Below are 26,180 nucleotides of genomic sequence, written 5' to 3'. Positions count from 1 at the left end.
CAATGACAGTCTATGAGTTAAATGAGTGCCCTAGGAAAAGTTAAACCTTATCTTAATCCATGGAACATCTGCCAAATACACTTCAGTTGTATTTAACTATTATGTACAACAAATTTGCACTTGATATGTAAGAATTGTTTTATTTTACCATTTATATAAAACAGACTGTCCTTGAGGGAGTTTGGCTGTAAATCAAAAGCAGCCGCCCAAACTACTTGTCATCCAAGATAGCGGTAAACCGAGAAACCACTCAGTTTAAATAAACCAGAATGCAAAAATAGAGCAGGATGCAAGGGATGAATTGTACAAATAATAGAACTAACTGACTCATGTGCTGTTCTGACAAGACTTCTTGCCACCCCTGTTGTCATTGTATATACACGGTTCATCCTTTTCAGGCTTTCTGTTCATCTTCACATTATTTGAAGACATTGAAAATACAAAGAAAAAACTCTTGTTTATCTCTATCCAGGGCTGATGAAAGGATCCGTATCTTCTCTCTTTGTTCATCAACAGAGACATTAAGGTGTTTCTTTCACATCAGTATCTCTGCCGAGCTAAGATAGGAACAGATTCCTAAGAGCTTCCTGTTTGTCCGTCATCATGGCGAGATAATCGCAACTTTACCGGCAGAAGTCACTTGAACTCGACCTGGCTGGGCCCAGAATGAATGCCGCTCCCTAAACACAGCACGGATCATGTGGGAGTGATGGGATATGAACACTCAGCTGGTATCAGACAATTTGAGGTGATCGTCGTTACCATCAATTCTTTCTCTTTCTCTCGAGTTTTCCACGACATGGGGAAAGAGGAAATATTTGTCTGGAACTGGGTGTGCTTCTATTATCTGGTGGTTTAAGTTTACGTACTAACTGAATGATGCAAGAACTCTGCAATTTTCAACCCAAATAAGGAACTACAGGCACATCTCAATAGATTAAGAGTAGTGATTCTCCAAGTTTGGTATGCAGACTTCCTATGACAGGGTTTGGGAACCTTTTTTGACCGAGAGCCAAAAAAAGAATTTAGACGTCACCTTTTTTTGGGGTAATTTCAACACTTTTAAAGTACAATTAGTTACTCTTAATAACTCTTGCTAATAGTGTCGGTGTTAAAGTGGTGTGGCAATGCGATGTTCTTATTGGTGCTTTCGGGACTTAGCTTTCACACCAGCAAGTTCCACATTTTAGCTTTCAGTTTAAAGCAGAGCAATATACACTCATTAAGAACCATATATGGCTCACAAGCCACAGTTTCCCTCCCTCTGTCCTATGGTAATACACAAAAGAATGACTTCCAGTTCAATTTATTTTATATATAAGTATTTAATTTTTTCACTGTCAGTTTTCAAAGCAGTTCCTCGTATTGTCAGGTGTTTATAGTCTAGGTAATTGGCCCTTTAATTAGTCATATAAGTAAATAATAAAAAATACAATAGTGATAAAGTTATTGGTCTGTTTTCGTGGGTCAGTGTTACTGAAAATGTTACTTTGTGGTCAATTTAGACTTTATTTTAGAGCAAATCTGGTTAATTTAATCACCATCAAAGGACTTGAATAGTTTAATAGACTGTTTTCCAGTGTTTGTTCTTAAAAAAAGAATACAAATTCTGACTGGAAAACAAAGTTGCCATGTTTATTTTAGGAACTGTTTTGAGATATTTGGACAAGCATCATTTGATCCCAGTTATTGATTTTCAAATCATCAATTCTCACTGACGTTGCCCAACCTGTGTCATTTCAAGGGTGGTACAAGGAGAGACATCCACATAAGAAAGAATGTACTGGAGTCCACAGGATTTCCCTATTTGTCCGTTATCCATCAACCCATCCTTGCTGTCTGTGCTCCTTTCAATAAGATGCATTGTCCATATTGTTATTGTTGTTGCCCTCTTCCTCTTTGGGGGACTACTGTAGGAATACTATACTAAACGCCATGATGACACAGCAGCAGGCCACCCAAGGACTCTTCCTTTCACCTGAAATAGACAAATTATATCAAGATAATATCAGACAGGTGTTGTGCAATGACAACACAATGCCTTACCGATTCTGGCGCATTTCCAGAAAATCCCTAGAAACCTGAAAAAGAAGAACAACAGAAATCAAATCCACCTTTACTGTTTAACTCTTGGTACACACATCACCGTGACTCACACCTTATAGAACAAAACAAGTCAGTTATTTATTAAATTAAACCATACCCAGTCTTATTCTTGTCCAGTAGACTGGGAGCCAATGATCTGATGTAGGCACATGTACAGATGAGAAGAAGAACCACGGTCAGCAGTGACTGAAAGTTGAAAATGGCCGACTGCAAAATAGCAAAAGAGAAATTTTATTCATGGCGTATTGAATTTACATTTTTAACCCACAATACCATCAAATAAAGTTCAAGACATGTGGGGATAAAGGTGCTGTAACAGCTGCTCAAAAACACAAGAAATCTTCAAGTCTCTGAAAGTGTTTATTTGCTGCATTTTATTTTAAATCGCTTTCTAAACAAGATCAAGACTTTATAAAAGATTAGTGCATTTGGTGTAAATGCCATGAGTGGAAACTGTTGCAGCAACGTGGCAACGTGAGTAAACATAACGGTGCAAGCAAAATTACCCAAAGGAATCAAGCTCGATGATAATGTTTCCGTAGGGACAAATTAGCATTCATCGACTTGGGAATCATATTTAGCAAAGCGATGTAAAAATAATCATTGACTATCATTAACTAGCTCATAATTTAGCAACAATGCCCAAACTAGCTAACTTACTCACAAATCCGTTCAACTAAGGATACACATTTACAATCCAGGTAGAACTACAACAATTACGCTTTAACGCGTATAGGTCCTCATTATTATTTTAATTTATCATTATGTTTGGAGTTTATTGACCAAAATTTGCTTACCATTTTGGTGTGTCAATGCCACATAACACTTCCGGTATTGAGTACTACGTAAAACGTCATGACGCAGTGCGTAACCGATGCGTTTTTCTGATTGGCTGAAGTAACTAGTTCAAGTTGTCAACAGGGAAATCAACCTTAATTTTATTTCTGCGCAGCAATCCTTTGGTCTTTGCAACTGGGCAATATTCTAACCGTAAGTAATTTAAGTATGTTTGATGTTTTGCAAAAATCTAAAGTATTTTTTCAAATAAGGGCGACACGAACTGCCGAACTCATAAATCTGTGTAAAGCCAGGCATATTTAGAATGAACCGCTTCATCCTTATTAGGGTTGCAGGGGGTGCTGGAGCCTATCCCAGCTGACACCCTGAATCGGTGGCCAGCCGATGGCTGGGCACAAGGAAACGGACACTCACACTCATACCTAGGGACAATTTGGAGTGTCCAATCAGCCTACCATGCATGTATTTGGAATGTGTGAGGAAACCCGAGTACCCAGAGAAAGCCCACACAGGTCTAGGGAAAATTTGCAAACTCCACACAGGTGGACCAACCTGGAATCGAACCCGGACCAATCATTCACAGGTATAATGTGTTTGATGAGCAGTATGTGACATAAATAGCAACACAGATTTTCTCCATTCTTGTTCAAGAAAATTTTGTGAGATTTCCATTCCGAGATGCAACTCATTTTTGTGGAAATCTGATATTAATACCTGATTTTGGCAATGGGAGACGAATCGTTAATGTATTCCACTCTCCATCCAAAAGGACCCTCTTGCTACTGTGACTACGAAATTTCCCGAATACGGGATGAATGAATTCATCCAATCCAAAAGCACAATTCTTTACTATTGACTGTTCTCCTTCAAAGTTTTCCTTGTGAACAATAACTTGTTTTCTTTTGGCTTTCGTAACATAGCCATGTTTTTAATTATTTTTATGTTGTTAGGAAAACACATTACAATTGCTTCAGGGCGAAAGGGTTACAGGGGAACTATTGTTCACAATATAAAGACTCCAGCGATTGTGCATGTGTGTGCTGATTGAGAACGTGAACAGATTCAGGATGGACTTTTTTTTTTCTTTTCTGCAGCACGCCATTCCTGGCTAAATTGGAATGTCCTTCTGTCATTACCACAGGGTCATGGTCCCCACACACCAGATGTTACAGTAACTAATGACTAGCTGGGCTCTGTTTATGAGGTTAAAGTTGAACCCTTCATCTCCCTCATCTCATTTGCTCTCTTGCTCTTGCCACGCCCCTTCTGGAAGCACAAAGGGTCAATTTTAATCAGATGTTATACAATTTTTAATATGACACACTGTGTTTTGTGCATTTCTACATATATACTACAATACGATAAAAAGGAAAATGTTCTTGCTGATGCCTTAAGAGTTATTTGAAGTGTCCAAAGGTACTCCTGTTTTCAACCATGTCCTGTTAGGTTAACCACTAATTTAACCAAGCCTTTTCCCTCCATCTCCAATTTGTTTGCCCTATATTTAAGCAGGCATGGTGTTGCACCCCGTCATACTTCCAGTGGTAACTGATAATCACCTGTTCTAGCATGGATATCTGCAAAAAAAGTAAAAGTTTCCGAATTATTTCACAGGAAAAAACGGTGTCACCAATTACCAAAATGGACAGTTACTGTCTGAGTCACTTTTTTTAATTGAATAAAGTTGTCACCCACAATTATCTGGCACTGTTAGAGTGTTAACAGCTGAAGTTTTTCAATTACGCCAAAGCAAACATAAACTCTTAACCCCATATTAAGAACTTGTTTTCGTTCTTTAAATGAAAACTGTATGTAGAAAGGTTGTTAATAAAATTAAAACCAATAATAAGACGTTAAATAGCAATTCATAGTGTTTAATCAAAGATAAGATTGTGTGAAATATAGTAGATGTTGCTGAATAAAACATGTTAAAGTGAAGTCTAACATAATTACTTTTGTTCGTGGTCAACGCTAAATCCTGCCAAAACCTGATTATCTCCATGTGGTTCCACTGACTCAATGAGACCCCCATTGAAACACACATATACGCATTAACACACAAACACTCACACACAGGCTTTGTATTGCCAAATCTGAAGATAAAACAATGAGGCATTTTGATGGTGTGATATCGAGTAGCTTTAAGTTCATTCTAATGTTAGGAACCTGAATTTTATCAAACCTATTTGTGTCCATTCAGTTTCCTACAGGTGAAGGTGACATATGAGACATGAGCGGTGCAGTCCGAAAAATCGATGTGACCACAGACCCCGGTACCCATTATTTCCTACGTGTGGACTTTGCTGTCAACCTAAGTTGTGGATTCAATCTCACTCTGTCTGATGGCATCTCTGCATGGACGGGAGAAGGTAAAATGACTTACTTAAAACAAAAAATGATCCATCACTTGAGGGTGATTATGGGGAATGGAAAGAAGCCTGCATATTGTGATAAAAAGACAGATTTACATTGTCTGTTATTCAAAATAATAGGACATGATTTTCAGCTAATTTAATTTGCCTTCTGATGGAGTGATTCGCACGTTGAGATCACAGTTCTGGGTTCAATGGTTTGATCCCAGGTTGGTTTTTACAGTGGGGAGTTTGCATGTTCTCCCCGGCCTATTCACGTGCACCTGGCAAAACCCTGTCTAATAATGTTATAAGTCTTTAACCAGTGGACACAGGTAAAGCTGTTTTCTGTTGTCCTTTCACTTCTGTGCTGCAGCTTTACAGGTGTATAGAGCTCTTGAAACTCCACAAGGCCCGTCTTTGTACATACATGCCTGTGTTGAGAGTTTTTAAACCCTCTGTGGAAGGACACCTGGAAATATAAGTGCTCCTTGATTTGCAGAACTGACAGATTGGGAGAGGGTTGTGACAGCTACAGTATGTGCAGACTCCATGCTCACTGTGTGTCCGTGTTTGATGTGTTAATTCTGAGCAGCTGTCCAACAGCTGATGATATTCCCCTCGGCTTCCCTTAAACTGTCTTCCACGTACATGCGTGCGTTGCCACGTAATTTGTGTTTACAATGTTGTGTTGCAGTCTGCTATTATGCCTTTGCTCCTTTTCCACTTTCTGCTTTCCTTCTATGCAGTTTCAGAAAATGAGGTTAGGAGGGAAGCCACCGTGATGGAGGTCCCAATGGAGAGTTATGTGGAGGACCTTCAACAAGTTTTGATGGGAGGTGGACAGAGAACACGGCATATTTACTCTTTCAGGCTTGATCTGGATTGCCTTCAACTCTCATATCACAAAATGTGTGACAATGTTTCGGTAAGCAAACATTTTGATACTACAAGCACAGGCCTGGAAGTCTCGAGAATGCAAAACACAAACTTTATAGTCATAAAGTAACAACTTTAAAGGCAGCATGTATTGCACATTGGCCAGATTTTCATCTAAGTTACTGGCTAGGCCAGGACTGACAGGTCGATAACCACACTGGTCTTACTGACTCTGAGATTCGACCTCAGACCCTCGTTTCCAATATCCCTGAATAAACCATACCAAAGCAATGAGTATCTGCACACTGATAAAAGATAACAATGTTTTTCTAATTAAGGTCACCAAGTTGACATATTTTAAACCCTCCCCAAAAGAGTCCAATGTTGGTCAAGCAGTCTATTAGTCATTAGTTTCGGCAACAATGTATTGTATATAGAGGCAGTGTTAAATTATTCCAATGTGCTGACTGCTAAATAGAATTTAATATTTATATTTCATATATGAATAAAATGTGAAATATACCAGTTTCTAATGTTGTAATTTTAGATTCTTTAATACTACTAATTAAAAACAACAACATAAAAATGATAGTTTTTATTCATAGTTTTTTGGATGGGCTCTAAACTTTTATACTCTTCACATCTCCAAACATACACCAACCAACACAAAAACATTAGCTGCAAATATTTGTTTTAATGTAGACACGCATGTACATCATGAGGGTAACAGAAAAACAAACATCCAACCAAAACACAATTTCTCCAAGAAAACAAAAGACCATGTTTAGAAAGCTGTCATCGTTGCCTCTTTTAGTCTGTCTGCTCTTAAATTCCTCAACATCCTGTTCCCCCCAACTCAAACTAGCCTTTTTCCCTAGGGAGAAATGCATGCAAGGGAAATCTTTTTACAGGGGGCTGTTAAGAAGATAAGGTTTATAGTAGACATTATTGAAGAAATAAAAAACCCTGTTGCCTCTAGGTGGCCTTGGAGGAAAGCACAGGATAGAAATCATCTGTTTGTTGCCAGGATATTGTTCACTAATGGGTACAGCTTGTAAATGTTTTGGCAATAACGTGTACTGATTGAACTTTGGCTGAATAGAAAGTTCTAGATGGCTATGAAAAAGTCTGTCAGTTGATTGTACACTGGCAACAGTCACTAATAAGAGATGTGCCAAATGAGGCTTTACATGGACTGCACCTGCAGTTCTTTAACAGTTCAGAAGGGGAGAAGGTTTGATTGACTTTTCAATGGGTTATTGTCATAGTCTTGTCAGGTGGTGTAGCCTACAGGGTATAAGCAACTAATTAGTTTGACTTTTCAGCACAGGTGACCAGAAGGAGAAAGCCAGGGGCTCAGGAACATTGTAAAGAACCGTAAAAGCCCTAATTATGTTTAGGACGCTCTAATCTCCTTCTAGTATTTAAATAAAGCGCGTTCCTTTCCCTCTAGATTTCTCTGTGTTGTCTCTCCCCCTCCAAAGAGGCAAATGTCTGCTAATTTCTAAAATTCTTTTTTTCAATTTAGTCACCATCGCCACCTATTAGTGCTGATTATTTGTTCACAACCTAATAAACCTGGCAATATTTTCTAAGTGAACCTGGATCAATTCTATGTTCATACAGTTTTATCTTATTCAGTTTAAAACACCAGTGAATATTGGATAACGAGAAAAAACAACACCCACAAATTGATTTGATTCCAGATACTTAGATTTTTTTAAATGATATATTTATAATGTACACATTAAACACAGTCAATAAAATGTCACCAAAAGCAAATAAATAAATAAATCAATAAAAATCAAGTTTAAGCGAGTGATAAAGAGAAAGAGAGCGAGAGAAAGACGTAGCATCTCTCTCAGGTATTGTGTGAGGGATCCCGCCAGAATGCCAACCACTAGCAGACCAGCATCTTAGTAACACTGTGACCCACACTGACCGCCATGTTTAAATTTTCTAAACTTTTTGGCTGTGCGAAAGAAATACTTGTTGTTGTCGTAAGGTGGGAAAAATCCTGTAAGAAGTGGATGATAAAATGTCATATTCCATTTCTTAACGTGAAAAAATCATAAGGTATGCTGCCGTAACCCGGGGGTCACTGTGTATAATTATGCCATCTTTTTAGAAACAAAGACACAATTGAAATTTCCAATTTGATCTATTGCTTTATAAGGTTTCCTCCCTTACTAACTGTGGGAACGAACATGTTTTTTTTATCAGGTATGGCCTTGTAGAGCCCGCCACTCACTTCCTTCTCTCTATCTCTCCCCACGCCTATGTGTGGTCTCTGATGGCACTGATCTTTTCTCCATGCCCACACTTTTTATCCAAAGTACACTAAGTCTTTTTCTGTCCCTCTGTGAGAATACCACTTTTCTGCTTAGTTGGTGATCATGATTAAAGGAAAAGAAAAAAAAACAATTAAAAAGACCAAAAAATAATTAAAAAGAAAAAAAAAACAATTAAAAAGACAAAAAAACAATTAAAAAGACAAAAAAATCATGTAAAAAATGGTTACTTAAATTCTTTAGGTTTGCAGATGAATAATGTCAGACCTCTTCTAATAAAGACCTTTTTTGGGTCTCTTATTCATATATTTATATTTGTTTGAATCACCTACCATTTAACTCATTGTCAGTCATTGAGAACAGTAGACACTGAATTCATTTAAACTGGCTGTGAATGCTCATGCTTGTGTGCCTTTGACAATGGTTAATGTGCAATCATTTTTGAAGACTTAAAGAGTTAAATGTATGCCCTTTGAAGGATTAAGGCCATTATGTTTGTCTGACTTGCATGGTATGTAGTACTTATTTTAAATCCATATATATCTGGTCTGTAATGGAATGCAAACCTTTCTGCCTTTGTGGCTCATATTGTTCTGGTGTCACTTTCACTCTGACGTGTTCAGGAGAACCTTGTCTTTGACACCTTCTGCTCTCGTTTGACCTTATGGTCTGCTTTAGCTGTGTGGGGACACACATAAACAAACACCAGACCACACATTGAAGCACATTGTCATTTGACTCAGATTTACCATCTGATTTCCTTATCATTCAAGTTTAAGAGATGAAATATTATCATTGGCCATCAAACTAATGTCTGGTGGCAAGGTTTTTCTTACAATTAGTTTATAAATGTATGTGATTTCTGGTGTTATTTTAGTGAGAGCATCTTAGACCTCCCACACCTTTGGAAGAGGCAAATTGACCTCTAGATTTATCTCTGTCTCAAGGGAAAAGCAGATGCCCAGGAAAATAAATGTATTCTGAGCTCCCTTTCTTCTTTCTACAAAGACCTGGAATCAATAACAAACAAATTCCTCAAGCATGCAGCAGCTTGATTGGATTTAAACGTTGCCGTTGTTACTTCTGATTTTAGGGTGCATATACTTGATGTAGGATGAAATGTTAATGATATGCTACTCATTTGTCTGGATTGAAGTCTTTAAAGAACTCCTTTATCTCAAGAGTACCGTTCATAAAGTTATAAATGTGTTCGTTCGTAGAACAGTAACTCAAAACAATCACACAAGTATTAAATGTCCAGTCTGGAATATGTACAGTATATTGTCTGATTCACAGCTATTATTATGATGAATATAACTTATTTGTCTTAACACTATGTCAAAACCATTCAACTCTTTGACAGTGCTAGACGTCCAATCAATTTTTATTGGGAGAGAATGACGCCGAGTGATTGCTCGCTGGAGTTGTGGTAGTAGCCTTTAAAGCATATTTTACATAGTACCTGTTATTACAGTATACTGTATGATGGTCATTATTAGAAACAATCTTCAGCTCTAAACTCGACTTTAGAATGTCTGCTATCCAAGTTCAGGTACTCTATGATATTTCTAGGTAAATCTATTACATAATTTGATATTACATCAACTTTGTACTTTACATTATTCCCATCACTTAGTTGATTTATTGCCAACTGATATATTTTACTATCCGATAACATGCAGCAGGTTCAAAAGCAAATTGGTGGAAGATTATAGCGCAAATGAAGGGGCTCAAAAAACACCTTGTAATTTATAGATGCGATTATTTGAGATGGATAGTCAGCAAACAGTAATACTCAGCATTTAGTATATGCGAAGTGAGATGTCAGCCAGTATTATGTCTAGGCTTTCACCTAGGTAGGACTCATCGTTTTGTAGTATTAGAAGAACAACTTGCCCAAACGGTGAGTCACAGTCCTGTGTCAAACACATTTCCCATGGGGAGTCTGCACTGGATCAATGTGACATTCTTATGTTGCACTGTTTTATGAGCTCATATGAGCATCCTTCTTAGATCTGGGGTGGTCTTCCCATGTGTAAATTCCACTTACAATACTTTTTATTCATTCATTTAATTTTTTAAAATGCTGATCTGCCTGTCATGTTAATGCTAGTCAGCAACTGGAGTGAAAAGTTTGAATGCAAAGGAGAATCAAGGAGTTGAATGATGAGAATTTGTTACTTTAGTAGCTTTTCTATCATTATTTAGTAAATATGGTTGCATTTTTTTCTTTGTGCTCACCAAAGAGATAAGCAGATCACACAAATTCAGTTACGCATATAGTTGTGATGTAGCATCCACATCATTGTTATACTCCTAAGCTGGAATTCGGGGTGCTTTCATTACTTTGCTTAAGGGAAATTGGATAACAGTATTTATGATCTTATGTATTGTCAAAATGCACTGCATTTTGCTATCACAATTTGAATGGGTATGTTTGTCACACCAACATCAGTTCAAAAGTTTCAGGGATTGTTATTGTGACTACAAGTCACAATTAATTAAGTATAGTTTAAAGGTTGAACAACCTCTAAAATAATAATCATAAAAAAACTACTTAAGGCTATAAAACAACAGTGTGTAATAAACAAGCAGTGGGTCAAACTATGCTAATAAAGAAACACTTAAAACAGAGTGGACAGATTGAACAGATAATTTGAAATCTGCACTAGTGTTTCAACACAAATATCCATTCTTCAGGAACATGTTTCGCAATGTGCAGGAAAACAGCTGAAAGGCCTACCAGGACAAAATCAGCCCAGGAAAAAAATGACAATTTCATTTTTTATGAGTGCTTTTGAAGATGACAATTTTATTATGGTGAGACTAAGACCTTGACATTGAGCATTTAAGATTTAGCACCTCATAAGCGTCTGGTTTTTCTAGCGCATCACAACCTGTACATCATTTAGACCTGGACAAAGTGCCGCAGAGAGGGGAAAATCTGGACCACAAAGGCAATAAACAAACAATTGTTTGCTAGGTAGTTAAAGTGACAGTTTTGTTAAAGTAATTGTCCGTCATATTAGTTATTAACGTGCTTGGAAAACCTCACTAGGAGGCATTCGAATTAGATGCCTGATCCATCTCATCTGATTCGTCTTAATGTGGGGGAGCAGCGGCTCTACTCTGAGCACTTCTTGTATGACCGAGGTTCTCACCCTATCTCGAAGCGACAGCCCAGAAACCCTGTGGTGGACATGTCATCGCTATAGAGCTTACGAATGCTGCCGCCCCCTTCCATTCAAAATGGATGGATGGAATGTCTTTTGCAGCCAATGGCCGCACAACATGATCATTTATGCCAGTCATCCCAGTTCAAATAGATTCGCCGTCTATCGCTTTCAATAGTAGTGAATGAATTATAACATTTACTTAGTCTGAGTCGCCTGTGAATTCTTAAATCAGAAGCAATAGCAGGTAACTCTGTTGACTCTTCTAGTTTAGCCGTTTGGCTATAAATCTCCTGTATTTCTCCCAGAAAAAAAATGCTCAGTATTACATAAAGTCACAGACTTCAGAGAAAATGTGATGTAATGTTCTCTTGCACCTTCATACGATCATCTTGGGATGGCACACAAGTGCAAATGTTTACTGAAACTGAAATGCACATTTTGGAATGCACTGGTGATGAAAGGTCAAGTTTATTTTTTCACCTGACGGTTAAGTTCTGTTTTGAAAATTCTTCCAACTTTGTGCGTTGCTAAGCCCAAAGTTAGTATTCATAGATTTATCTCTTTCACTTTTCAGGCTCGCTTAGGGTCTTTGAAGCTTCATCCTACTCCAGACCCAGTGTTGCTTATCCGGGAGATGATTGGTCAGTCGTTGAAACACAGCACTGAAATGGAGAAAGAAAATTTGCTGCTATTGGAGGAGAATTGTAAACTGAAAGAGGAACATGCACAAATCCTGAAGGAGTAAGTTTCAGCGTTTTTGATTTTTTTGGGGGGTGGTGTGGGTTTTTTGTTGTTGTTTGGCATTGAACCTTCAAACACAAAGTAAATGATGGCCAAAATATGTCAACACCAACAAAATAGTAATATTTATATACACATACAACAGTGAACTGCTTGATGGCAAACTTGTTGATTTTTCGTACTCACTGCCAGATGTTTTTATACACAGTCAACTGTTATGACATCATCTCCAGTTGTGCCACTGAGTAGTGAAGGTTACACCCATTGCTCCAAACTAGACTTGTGTTTTCTGGGAAATGGCGCTTTGCCTTTAACATTTTAGTCCTCTTGTTTTGTATGCTAATTCAATAAGAAATTTACAAATAAAACAAAAAACAATTGTGTGAGCACTTTTGTAACTGGGTCTTCTATTTTACTAGGCTGGAACATCATGTTCAAGATAAGGAAACAATGACACAGGAACTGTATACCCATTTTGTGACGGTGCTCAATGAGAAGAAGACAAGAATCCGAAGTTTGCAAGATGCTGTCAGACCATGTGCCAATGTTCAGAAGAAACAAAGGTTGGTTGATGAGTATATAACTTTGATTGGCTCTTGACATACAAAGTGATATATGCATATATGTTCACAGAATGACACCATGCTCATTAAATTAGCATTAAATAAATACAATTCCATCTTCATAATAATATATTTCATTTCGGGCGGCCTGACGGCTGAGTGGTTAGCGCCCCAGCCTCACAGTAGGGCTCCTGGGTTCAAATCCAGGTCGTTCACCTGTGTGGAGTTTGCATTTTTCCCCGAGCCTGTGGAGACACCCTGAATTGGGGGCCAGCCAATCACAGTGCACAATGAGAAAAACAACTATTCATGGTCACACTCATTCCAATAAACCAGAGTACCTGGAGAAAACCCATGCAGGCATGGGGAGAACATGCAAGCTTCTCATAGAATGGTCGGAGCCAAGGATTGAACCCCTGATCTTCGAACTCATTCATTCATTCATCTTTCGTACCGCCATCCTCGAAAGGGCTGCAGGGGTGTAGGAATGTATCCCAACCGACTTTGAGCAAAAAGCAGACTACACCCTAAACTGGTCGCCAGTCAGCCGTAGGGTACACAGATAGACAAACGACAATATGCATTCCCAATCATAACACCACCAGCGGGAATTGGGTTCGCGCCTGCCTGAACATAAGTCAGGCGAGTGAATCACTACTCTACCAGGAAGCTAGATGTAATCGTCTTGTAGGATTACCTTCCTTGTGATCTTTTCCTTAATGTACTACTTGGACAGCACTACAATGATTTAAAAAGTGTGTTACAAATTGAATTGACAGGCTATTTTATTCATATTTGGTTGATTGTATTAAGCGTTTATTAAAGTTTTTTTTGTTAACCTCATTTAATGTACTTTCATTATGGACCTCATTACTTGCACCAAGTGCTTAAAGTCAGTACTCAATGTCTTGCTATATTCGCAGTACCATAGGCTCATCAGCTGTGGCAACGGCATCAGTAATATTTTGCTTTAGGTCAGTAATGTTCCGTATCTTTGTTCAATACATTATATCTTTAACACAGCCCCATGGAAAGAAATACAGAGGAGTGATATCTGGTTGAACGTGGCGACCAAGGACTTTGTGAGAGAACGTGAAAATGATTGTTTTGCACAATTGCTTGTTTTCTTTAGTTGTGCTCAGTCGCCCACTCCTTCCTTTATCTAACACTGTCCCTGTCTTAAAAATGTATTGTTCTATGCACAAATTGACGGGTGCGATGGTTTTTGCGATTTATCCGATTTTGTTTCAATATCCCATGAGGCACATTGGAAGGCTTTACTGTTGTTCATAGCATCCCCACAGTTTGTTAAATGTAATGGGAGAATTCCTTCAAGGTTTGGTCACCCATACACAGCATCACCCACATATTTTTTTAAAGAGAGAATCCTGTCCCTTCTGATGAAGATGACAGTCCAGACACAAAAACGGAGACCGTTCAGAGCAGTTATTCATCACTGGATCCCACTATTCCTATAACAGGTTTGTTTGTTTTTATCAGAAGCAAAATGACAATAACACATTTAGAGGGAAACCATTTTTATTTGTTTTTGAAAAATTCCGAGTTCATACAAGAAAAAAAAAACATAATCCAATCAGAACAGTGAACAGAGAAATCTTCACCTTCACTCATTCATGATCATGATAATAGAGAGGGTGGCTTGGTGGGCAAGTTTTTGCGTTGGTCCCGCAGTTCCCAGACCGAAGGTTTGATCCCTGGTCCGGATCTTTCTGTGGGGAGTTTGCATCTTCTCCATGGGCTTGCGTGGCTTTTCTCCGGGTACCCCTGTTTCTTCCCACATCCCAAAAACAAGCAGGGTAGGCTGGTTGAAAACTCTAAATTGCAATACTTGAGATGTCTTCTATCAGTACAGCACATTCTTTTCCTGGATTTGCCCTCATGATGATCTATGCCATAATCTGGCTCTCTCCTGATGCAGACTAGGTGAAACTTGAGTTTCGGCACCTTCCAGTGGATCTTACAAGCCAATAAAGTTCACAGTTAAAAGAGACTTACTTACATAAGCATAAATGTGAAGTTAAAAAAGTTTCCCCTCGAGTATCTGAGTTCAGGGAAACACTTCAAGTGCAAAGTCGGTCATGATTACTCTAAACCGAGCTGTGAGGTGGTCTCCAACTTCCTGCGTCATTGGGCAGGCATGATGTCAGATTCCCACAATAAAACAGTGATGTCTGAAGGGATCACCCTCCCAGCGCCCACAAACTAAGTTCTTGTCTGTAAAACTCCTCTTTGGTGTAAGCATGTCACAAAAAATTGCTCACCACTCGTGTATCAATGATTTTTTCCAACCATTCTACGTCATTACGCAGATGTTTTCAAGATTGCGCGTGTATGGGTGTGTTTCCGAGGATACAGTGTTGCAACAATTCTGGGTGTTTTCTTGGTTATAAGGATAATGGTGGAAAAAACGAATGTTTCTGTGATATTGCACATGGTAAGGGTGTTGTCTGTCCCTTAAGTTGAAAGGCTCCTATTGTAATGACAATGCAGTACAATAACAAAACAATGACTGCCACAACTTTACACATTGGGCTAATTATTCACCCTTGAGGCATGCTTGGCCTTAGTTGCTCCTGGCTGTGACAGACAGAATCAGAGCAGAACCAGAAACAAAAGAATAAAAACACTAAGGCTTTAAGCATCTGCTTGTGGCAACATAGGAAACAATTCACTTGCAGTGAGGTGCTGCCAGATAAAAAAAAGATAAAGATGAAAGCTCGGTAATGGTAGGGAGGCAGAGGGGAAAAAGGGTGTTGCCAATAAAACTGTACTAATGGATACAATTCACCCAACTCAAATGCCTGCTAGTGACAACGACAGACATTCAGTTGCGAAGACTGGCTGTTAATGCTCATTTATCACTGTTGATTTTTTTTTCTTTTACTCAGTGCCAAACGATTTTATACACAATAGTACAGTTGTCCCCATGCTGAATGAAAGGTAAAATGTTGATATTAAACTTTAAAACGAATAATTGATTTTTAAATAACAGGATGGATTACACCCCACTGAAAAATGTCGATTTTATTATAATTTTTTATAGAGCTAATAAGACATTTCTGATATTACAGAAAAAAACATCATAGACCAGGCGTTGAATAATTTTGAACACAGCTATATTTCTTGAAATCACTACAGATCGATTGCCCGAGTAATATTTCCATTTGTCCATTATAGCTGCACAATTAGCTTATCTGATCTTAATTTAAGTAGCCAAGAAGCAATGTCAAAGCGCACACCGGTGATTTTGGAACAATGTTTGAATATATATAATTACAGCCTACTTTGATAAGCTTGTTTTTATGGTCAGACAGCTTATAAATTTGTGATTGAAAATTCAAAATTCTTAAGTAGAACCTGAAGATATATTTTGATGTGTTGATGCTGTATCTAAATGTGTGTTTCTACATGCAGGCCTTGATCAAGTCAGCCAGGGTTTCTCTTTGGACCATACCATGTCTCTTGACGACAATGTTCAACCTCAATGGACATCAACACAATCAATTGACGATCAGAGCCCAGGAACTACTGAAATGGAATGAAAACACAGGTTTGTTAAATACTTAGTTAGTATGCTGCTGGTGGTGTTTAATTTATCATGGAAAAAAATTCTGGTATAAAATATTGACTTATATTTTTTATCTAGATATAGTACACCTTTTAGATAGAATATTAAACCAGTGTGTCCTCTAAGGGATTCCCAAATTTGATCCAAGCCTGCTTCCCATGTTATATTTATTTATTTAAAAAATCCCATCTGGATAGTTTTAAATCTTCCTTGGCTAAGTGACACTGTAAAAAGAGGAACTGAATGCTCCCTTATGAATGTTCTTGGGAAATGCATAATGTTGGCGCTAATGACTTGTAGAATAAGACCCGGCACGAGGAACATGGAAGTCATTTCTTAACTGTTGGTCTTTGCCGCGAACTCTGTGGAATTACATCTTGTTCAGTCCACGCCCAGAAAACAAAGTATCATCACTAAGCAACCCAAGTTGCATTGTTGCAGTTTATTTGCCATGCTTTGCTGAGGTTTCACCTCATCTGCTCCTCTATTATGAATGAAATATATGTGCATCACCTTAAGATTATGGTACTTATTGTTTTTGACGAATAATAAAAGAGCAGTTTTAAAACTTTTAAACGAATCTATAATTAAAAAAAATCCCAAACCTTTATAGCCTCCCGTCCACATTGCAGCATGTTTGATCAAATCTTTGTTTAAAAGCTTAAATCATCACAACACAAATATCAATTACCATGAAGATATTGCCTGAAAAGAATAATTTAGATATTTGTTTGGAATACACAATGTGTGATGATCTTTGCTTTGTTTAGTTTGCCAGTAGATGTCAACAAGTATTGAATGCTTGTGAAATACTTTGAGTTGACTTCTTACCAGAACGGTTCGGATTTGAAAGTTATACACACGGTTTTTCTTATTTTTCTGGTTTGCACAACCATGCCTCAAGCGGTAAATGTCGACCTATTTATGTTTGTCATTGTTATTCGCTTGTCCTCTGACCTCAAGTAACTGAGGTGTGTTAAACTGAGGTTAATGGGGTTATTCTCTCCACCTATTCACTTCCTTCCTCTCTTTTAAGCCTCAGCTCAACTACCAGCTTCAGGTCCTGAGGTCATGGCAACAAGTCATCGCACTGTCAGTTATGGCTCAAAGAAGACATGTCTGGTCACCCAACTGTTGACTCCCGGTTGTCTCCTTTGGCCATGAAAGTTTCAATTAACTGTACGTCCGCTCTACAGTACCAAATGCGCACCAATATAATCCTTCTCAATTTTTCCTTTGTCTTTTTGATTCCAATCAATATTTTCTTAAAATCCTTTTGGAAGCCAGCAAGTGTGTATTCAAAATGTCACCCAAGCTTTATTAGAGATAAAGGTGTCACGTTCTGCTATGAAGTGAGCCAAGACCACTTTGCAGGCAAGGTCTTGGAGCAGCCTTTTGCACAAGAGTTCAATGGCTTATGTTCACACCAAGGGTTTTTTTTGGGCGGTCCATCACCCGCCTGCAGAAGTTGGCTCTTTTGACGTGGAATGTAACTTCTCTGGTCAGGAAGGAGCCTGGGCTAATGCGTGAGGTTAATAAGTTCTGACCAGATGTAGTCAGGCTTATGTTGTGGTGCTACTCCTCTCAAGGAGGGGTTGGACACTTCCATTTTGGAGTCGCCCATGGTGAAAATTGATAAACAGGTGTGGGCATACTTGTTGCCCTCCAGGTCAGAGTGTCTACATTGGGGTTCACCCAGTAGAAGAGAGGGTAGTCCCGGCGCTAGACGTTCAATCCATTTTAATTGGAGGCCAGCCTCTTCCAGTCAAAATGGACTAGACATCTTTAGCCATCAATGTCAACTACTTACTTAAATGAATGACGTATAAAGGCTTGAAAAAAATAAAAAATGTTTTTTTGATTTTTTTTTCTTTTAATCATGCCCGCATTTACATTTTATGGAAGATCCTCTGTTTCACTACCCAATGCCCATAAATGGTTTGATCCAGTTTGCACAATGCTGTTCTTTTCGAAAAACACATGGGACAGCTCCATGACGTGGAAAATTTCTGTTTCTCGTTATCGACCAATTTACTGCGGTTCTTCTCACTTCCTCCCGGTTTGTTCTTTTGCCATCTTTTCAGAAGATATAGTTTGCAAGTTGGTGGTGGTTACAGTGATTCAGCACGCTGAGGCATCGTCATTTCGGCGAAATGGCTGTGTCACAGTCATAGAGACCAAGTACAGAACATTCTCTGGGTGTACACAAGGGTCATGGGAGGTGCTGGAGCCTATCCCAGGCAGGGGACACCCTAAATTGGTGGCCACTAGCTAACCTAGCATCCATGTTCAGATGGGATGTGAGAGAAAACCTGAGTACCCGAAGAAAACCCTCGCAGACCCAGGTAGAACATACAAACTGCACAGCAGTCCACCTGGGATTCAACCCTTGATCTCTGAACCATGAGGCCGGTGTGCTAACCAATTATTTGCCGGGTTGCCCATGAGGTTTATCTTCAAAAAAATCAAACAAAAATCTATGAGTTAAAAAAAAGCATTCTTCTAAATAGACAGATAAAATCCCTCTTAAAACTGTTTATACTACTTGTAGTTATAAGCTCAGATTCCTATACCCATAATATAAAGACACAAAAAGTAAAGCATATGTTACAAGATTTTGATTTTTGAGAACTCAATTAAAAGTAATTCATATGCCCCTCACCTCTGTTTGGCTTCAAATAAAGCTTGGGGGATCATCCTCAGTGGTCTGGGCCTCCATGCTTGGCTCCACAGGATCAAGGTTCACATCTATCCAGAGGCAACTTCATTTTCCCACACAATAGATGGCTCACTCAGGGTAAAAAAACAAAAAGAAACAAAATCAATCCTCTTGTACCTGGAGGTTACAATGTTATGGTTTGTTCCACAGGTTGCTGAGAAACAGGTAGAGTATGAATTTAAGCATTTGTTATTAATGTTTGTTGTTATAATATATTGGTTTCCATATTTAGAGTAATTTTTAATGTTGCGACAATAAGAACCAATTATTTTCGGAACCGCTTATCCTCACAGGAGGACACCCTGAGTTGGTGGCCAGCCAATCGCAGGGCAGTTAAAATCTAATTACTCTATATTGTTTTTGTTTCAGTCTTGACGCCAGTTTCTCTGAAGCTGAAGTACTACTTACCATTAGCTCACCCAGTTGATTCTCCTTAAATTATCCATTTTGGATGCCAGCAATTTCTACAACGACAATATGCACAAGTAAGAGCTGTATTCGAATCACTGTTTCTTAAATCAATGGACAACCTGCTCAACCAACGGCCCCACCATCTCTAGGTTAAATCCCTATAATGCTGATTTATTATTGCTTATTTTTCCTAAAATCCAAAACACTGCCTATATTTGGAGTAAAATCCCTGTATTTCTTAGTGATGGTTTCCTCATTTGTCAACTGCTCTTTGAGGAAGGTTTTTTGTTTAATTTATGAAGGAAAAAGTACTAAGTATAGCTAAGGTTGGCTTAGTTTTGAAAGATTAATTTATGTTTGTCAAAGGAAAACTAAGGAGTTTATTCTTCCAAGGGCAATATTCTCCACAGCCGCAATATCAATGTAAATTATGGTACTTTAGAGTTTACGGGTCCCTCAGACTCATTGTAACCCACAAAAAAAAGTCTGACTATCTTGCTCTATTTCAATAAGACAAATCCCCAGAGGGCCAAACAGTAATTTAATGCTCCTTTAATGCTGTCTGAGGTGGCATGGGGCCTGAGAGACCACCTTTAGAGGTCATGTGATATGTGGGTCATCGCGGGGCTCACATAGCAGATCCCATGGATCAAACACACTTTGATTGGCTCTTTATGCCATGATTTATGGAGACTGAAAGACCATAGGAAATCCCGGTTTACGCATGCATTGGAGACCATTTACACAGCAGTAAGTCGCTTGCAACATCATAGCCGTGACTCATTTAACAAGTTAAAGCATTAACGAAAAAAAATGATTCCCTTAACCCCCAAGCTAAGTCCTTGTTAATTAACATTCAGCTCAAGCGGTAAATTCCGGCAAAAACCGAGGTCAGTCTTACCCTTCTGTCAACGTCCCAAAGCAATGTCAACTTCTGGTACCATATTATAATGGCTCAGATGGACATGTTTTCATACTCTTTTTAATTCAATCGTGCCTCGTGCCTTCCGTAAAGCAAGCTTTTACTAAGAACTGAATGCAGTATCTGGTCAGCAACACTTTAAAGTTGGTGCAATATGAAACACATCCTTTTAAAATGAATGCCGTCCAGTATTACAGGTTTAACCTCACTTTTCCCCTTGTTTACCTCAATATAGTATGACTGCAATTAATCAACCAAGAAAATACATCTTTTCTCCCTCATTATATTCATTCATTCCTTTTCAGGAAGGCAATGGGCTAACTCAAGTAGACAGAACTCAAATTCTTGATTTCTTCACTTATGTTCATTCATACGATAAGAACCATTCACTCATTTTCTGAGCTGCTTGTCCTAACAAGGGTTGCAGAGGGTCCTGGAGCCTAACCCAGCCCGCTTTGGACAGGTGGGTGACACCCCAAATTGGTTTCTCAGCCAATCGCAGGGCACAATGAATGAAATGAATAACCACTCATGCTCACAATCACACTGCCACCGAGTAGGAATCGAACCCAAAGTCAGGCTGAAGAACCACTGCGCCATCGAGTTGTGTTACTTTGTTATATATAACCCATTTTATTTAGTTAATATTTCAAACTTGAATATATGAATTAAAATGTGGACCATACGCGAATACAAGTTCTGAGAAAACAACTTTAAATAATAATTTCAATGATGATAACCTTACCTTGGGTAACTTATTTATTTACCTAAACCCTAAGTCTTGTTTATTTAAAATAAACACCAATAGGGGCAGGCGCCGGCTCGATTCCCCCTGCTGGTGCTATGATTGTGAGTGCAAATGCTCGTTTGTCTCTCTGTGGGCTCTATGACTGACTGACGACCGATCTAGGGTGTAGTCTGCCTGTCACTTGAAGTCAGCTAGGGTTGGCTCCGACAACCTTTGAGCGGTATAGAAGATGAATCAATGCATGAGTTCAAACTCCTGTACGTTAGGGTATTTAGATTTTTTCTATCAAGACTTGAAAAGTCAAGTTGTTGACTTGAAATTACAACTTCTCCTAACTCTTTAGTTTTTATAATGCACCTGATAAATCTAATGAGAAGCCCAGTCTCACCTTTTGAGATTGACAGAACTGCTGCTGGCAACAACAAGTTGTTGTGACTCAACTTGCACCAGAGACATGACTACCACCTTGTTTCCATTGCGCGCCCATGAGCAAGTGGCGCGCGGACATGCCGCTTACGTATTTAATGTAAACTGCTTGAATTTGCTTCCTAAACAACCTAGCAACGACTACACCATTTGTATTCCTAGGCCTCGTTCTGTTTATGTTTTAAGCCATATGCTGCCATTGATAGTGATGCGCGTCCAATCCTATTTGACTGGGAGAGGTTGGAAGCGAGTAGTAACTGTCGGACCTCCCTATATACCCATGGGCAATTTAGATTTTCCAACCAGACTACCATGCATGTTTGTGAAATGTGACAGGAAATCAGAAAGCTAGAGTAAACCCACACAGGCCCGGGGAGAACATGCAAAAACTTCAGACAGATTGACCGACCCGGATTTGAAACCAGCACCCAGAACTATGAGGCCGACACACTAACCACTTTCTGCTGGGCTGCCAATGATAATAGTATTATTAATAATAATAATAAAAGTAATAGGAATATCAATATGAATAGTTATTTGGGGTGTTTCAAATGATGCTAATTTTTAATTGCAATACTTTCACAATTGTTTTATTAACATTGTTTACATGCAAAAAAAAAATCTAAAACTGTATCCTCACAAGGATCACAGGGGGGGCTGGAGCCTATCCCAGCTGATTCCGGACCAGAGTTGAGGGACACCCTAAAATCAGTGGCCAGCCAATGACAGAGCACAAGGAGACAGACAACCATGCATACTCACACCCATACCTAGGGGCAATTTAGAGTGTCCAATGAGCCTACCATACATGTTTTTGGAATGTGGGAGGAAACCGGAGTACCCGGAGAAAACCCACGCAGGCCCGGGAAGAACATCAAAACTCCACACAGATGGACATGACTTGGATTTGAACCCAGGACCCCAGAGCTGTGAGGCCGATGTGCTAACCACTCACACCCCAGATGCATAATTTTCTCTTTTTTTGTCTTTGTGGTGCTTGTTCATAAATTTCCAAGAGAGAAGGCGACAGAAAATGTCCTCCAGCTCTGGCAACAATGTCCCGTTTGTTTTAGGTAGAACCCATAAAAGTGGTGTCCTGGTTTGCGAGGCAGACACACGTGTTACCTGGAAAAATAGAGACTGATTGGCCCATGATGGGGACCATAGCCAAATGAAGTGACCCCCTCCCTCCCTAAATGCTCTCATTCACTTTTCAACGTGCACTTTCCTGCCCCTCCTCTCTCGAACCAAGGACATAACAGCGTGCTTCGGACACAAGTCAGTCAGTTCAAGGCTTGTAGGCTTGCTGTCGCTCCGTCCACAAACGCGACCAATCTCGGAGTAAAAAGAGAAAATCCGCGAAAGGGCGCGTGTCTATCGCGTTTACGCACGCACATTACGCACTAGGATTTACTGGATTTAAGCGGATATTTGGGCATTTTATGGAATAGACATCTTCACCGTAAGTATTTTTCAACAAAAATAACTAAATCAATATTTTTTATGATACTGCATGGACGCGTAATTTTTTTTTCATTGTGTGTTGAAACAAATTATAAGCAAAATAGTGGTTCTGAACTCGTGGGGAAATATTTTTAAGTAATTGACAATGATGCTGTTATGTCCTCCTATAACCTCATGCTGAAGGACAGGCAGACGCGTTTAATGTAATATTATTGCTTGTTGATCTTTAATGATCATGATTTATTCTTCACTAATTATTAGGTATACACCAGGGACAGTGGTCACATCGGAGCACGATTTCAAAGTTTACACGTGATTTTTTTTGGCAATAAAATCGAATATACTAGCAATTATTATTATTATGATGATTATTATTATACGTTTATATTATTTTAATTCATTTGCAGAACCACTTATCCTCACAAGGGGCCCCGGGGGTGCTGGAGCCTTTCCCAGCCAACTATAGACAACAGCCTATTGGTTGCCAGCCAATTGAAGGGTACAATAAGACAAATTAATTATGCTCAAACTCATACCTTGGGACAATTTAGATTGTGGTTCTCAGTGTCCCCCGGCAACTGCTCACAGTTTATCTGGGTTAGGCTCCGGCACCACTTTTGTAAGGAAAAGATGAACGGAAATTGAATGATGTTTTGTTTTTTTACCCATATATAAATCAGAAACATATCAGGGTTTTTATATATCATTTTTTCCCTGTCATTTTATTCATTGATATATAGCAAAATTTGACTGATCATTTCAGTGCCACTTGTGTTGAAAAAGTATGAACGAGAGTGTGCATGTGTATGTTTGAAGGGTGGGAGTATTGGGGGATACCCATGTGCAGTTTGACCCCACAGGAAGTCTTTGTGCGGTGGTGCCAAACTTGTTTTTATTGCTGACAAAATTGTAATTATAGTCTCCCTATGAATCCTGTATTGAAAATCTATGAATGCATATTCATCCTTTCAAATCATTATAAAGTCAAATATTTGAAACCCTTAAGAAGTGGCATGGAAGAAGAATGAATGAATGAATGCATGAATTAATGAATTACCAGCCATGCAACACAATGAGCTACATTTCACAGTTTTGGTCGTAATGTTGGTCGCAAAATGAATGGATGGTGAACTTATTTTTTGTTAACTATAACACGCCCCTATTTACGACACAAACTGTTTAACATTTCAAAACTCTTTCGATAAAACAGAAAAATTGCTCTTTTAAGGTTACAATACCTTTGTCTAACCATTTTGAACTTTATTTTAGGAATATGAACTTAAAAAAATTCTAAAAGTATACAATATATAGCAGTAGAAGGTATGCATGTTTGGGGGCTGAATGCAGGTCATCATTTCGACACAGTACATACCACCATAATGTCAAGATCTTCATTAAAGTAGAGATGGAAAGTCAGCACTCATTCTTTTTTTTTTTTGTATGTTCAGAGCAACTGGGCAGGGCGAAAACCGTTGCCCTTCTCACCACACAAATTCAGTCTGCCTTCCACTTTTTCCTCAGTTGTTCCAATGATGACAGTTTATAACTCATACACTATTCCCTTGAATCAGTTCCGCTAGAATCCAGACACAATTACTGCTTTACACTCAAATTACAGTTCTAAAACAAACTTTTTTTCCCCTCAAAAAACACTATACATGTTATCGTTCCTTTTGGGAAAGGTTATGGAGTTGTGTCGCCATTTGTTGAACAAAGGAGACATCTGATAATCCACTAGATTCAACAATTTATTCCGAAAAAGGCTAATTGTAGCCTTAACCTTGAGTCATCATCTGGGAACGTGATTGGCAAAAGGCACTGGTGGATTCTAATATATTTAAAAAACATACTAGTCTTTTTTTTATGTTAGTTTTCCCATCCTTAAATTGGAGGAAATGGGAAATAACTCATAGCTCTATGCATACGCAAAAAGACTGTTCGTGATTATGAATGAAAATAACATGTTATGACCCACCAAAAGCAAGAATAAGATGCTTCTGTTTCTAAATGTTCGTTTATGTCTTTCTGTCAACAGATGTTACTAAATATAAAGCAGATCCTGTGGTTATATTTTCTCTGTGAAGTTGCCACTGCAAGCGGTAGGTTCAGAATGAACTTCCTAAATGCTCATTTCCCACACTGTCCTTTTTCTCTCGCATATTTTCCAACAAGGTCAAATTTAACTGAGTGATGTATAGCCAACGATGGCTTACAGCATAAGGTTCCCTGTCATTTTTTTTTAAACTAGTGATATAAAAAAAATAAAGCTCCAGCTGGTGTTCCAAGGGGTTCAATTTGCCCCATGGAATGAGGGAATTTGTAAATAAAAAGAGAAAAAACACACAGCCTCGGGGAGAACGTGCCAACTCCACTCAGGTGAAACTAACTGGATTTGAACCCATTACTGACGTGCTAACCTTTCAAGCCGCTGGGAACATCCATGATAGGCTGATTGGACACTCTAAATTGCACCTTGTTATTATTGTGAGTGTGAACGGTCTCCTTGTGTAGGCTCCAGCACCCTCTGTGACCCTTGTAAGCGGTTCAGAAAATGAATTAATCAATAATCATTCATGTTACTGTTTCAAACCACTTGACATCGAATTAGACTCCTTCTAACCAAACCTGTGTAATCTTTGGCAAGATGACAATGTGTCATAGACATTTGCCCCATTGGCTGGTTTCTTGGCCCCTGGTCTCTGTCTGCATCAGAGGACAGAGGGACACCTTACAATTAGAGTCCGTTCCCAGTCTGGAAATAACAGCTGGTTTCACCTCTCATCCTAATAAGGCCCTGTGTTAAAACGCGCACACTCATGCCTGGGAGGTAGTCCCACCGCTGTTTCCAGAGCATTCCCTACATTATTCCTGAGCAATGAGCCCCCCCAACACTTCTTACCTCCAATCACAACCCCTTAAGGGACAAAAAAGTGAATTCCCTCAATCCTCCTCAAATGAGTAAGCATGATTCAGCTTGTTCTCATGTTATGTTTGGG

The 26,180-nt window shown here is 38.8% G+C and overlaps 3 protein-coding genes across 6 annotated transcripts in view; 2 read left to right on the top strand and 1 right to left on the bottom strand.

The window, feature by feature from the left end:
• Positions 1 to 1,607: 1,607 nt before the first annotated feature.
• tmem167a (transmembrane protein 167A) lies at positions 1,608 to 3,050 on the bottom strand. Its single transcript, XM_077714376.1, has 4 exons — positions 2,904 to 3,050; positions 2,204 to 2,313; positions 2,047 to 2,081; positions 1,608 to 1,978 (listed from the first exon to the last, which is right to left on the bottom strand). The coding sequence occupies exons 1-4, from the start codon at positions 2,904 to 2,906 to the stop codon at positions 1,908 to 1,910; spliced, it is 219 nt and encodes a 72-aa protein (XP_077570502.1). The 5' UTR covers positions 2,907 to 3,050; the 3' UTR covers positions 1,608 to 1,907.
• LOC144195038 (DNA repair protein XRCC4-like) lies at positions 2,997 to 19,710 on the top strand. 4 transcript variants are annotated; one of them, XM_077714374.1, is made up of 8 exons: positions 2,997 to 3,096; positions 5,105 to 5,273; positions 6,005 to 6,183; positions 12,176 to 12,342; positions 12,762 to 12,905; positions 14,286 to 14,386; positions 16,341 to 16,476; positions 19,583 to 19,710. In XM_077714374.1, exons 2-7 carry the CDS (start codon positions 5,135 to 5,137, stop codon positions 16,466 to 16,468), a joined length of 858 nt encoding a protein of 285 aa, XP_077570500.1. In that variant the 5' UTR covers positions 2,997 to 3,096; positions 5,105 to 5,134; the 3' UTR covers positions 16,469 to 16,476; positions 19,583 to 19,710. The 4 variants fall into 4 exon arrangements, with proteins under 4 accessions (XP_077570500.1, XP_077570501.1, XP_077570497.1 ...); XM_077714375.1 differs by lacking the exon at positions 19,583 to 19,710 and adding an exon at positions 18,579 to 18,740; XM_077714371.1 differs by lacking the exon at positions 19,583 to 19,710 and adding an exon at positions 17,531 to 18,304.
• Positions 19,581 to 26,180, top strand: part of LOC144195037 (brevican core protein-like) — a 31,104-nt gene continuing 24,504 nt past the window's right edge. Inside the window, exons 1-2 of the mRNA XM_077714370.1 lie at positions 19,581 to 19,698; positions 25,220 to 25,283. Of these exons, the coding sequence (XP_077570496.1) occupies positions 25,220 to 25,283 (64 nt within the window). The 5' untranslated portion in view covers positions 19,581 to 19,698. The remainder of the gene's footprint in view (positions 19,699 to 25,219; positions 25,284 to 26,180) is intronic.

The sequence above is a fragment of the Stigmatopora nigra genome, chromosome 4, assembly GCF_051989575.1.
Source record: "Stigmatopora nigra isolate UIUO_SnigA chromosome 4, RoL_Snig_1.1, whole genome shotgun sequence".
Classification (NCBI taxonomy): domain Eukaryota; kingdom Metazoa; phylum Chordata; class Actinopteri; order Syngnathiformes; family Syngnathidae; genus Stigmatopora; species Stigmatopora nigra.
This window is presented reverse-complemented; position numbering and strand designations above follow the sequence as displayed.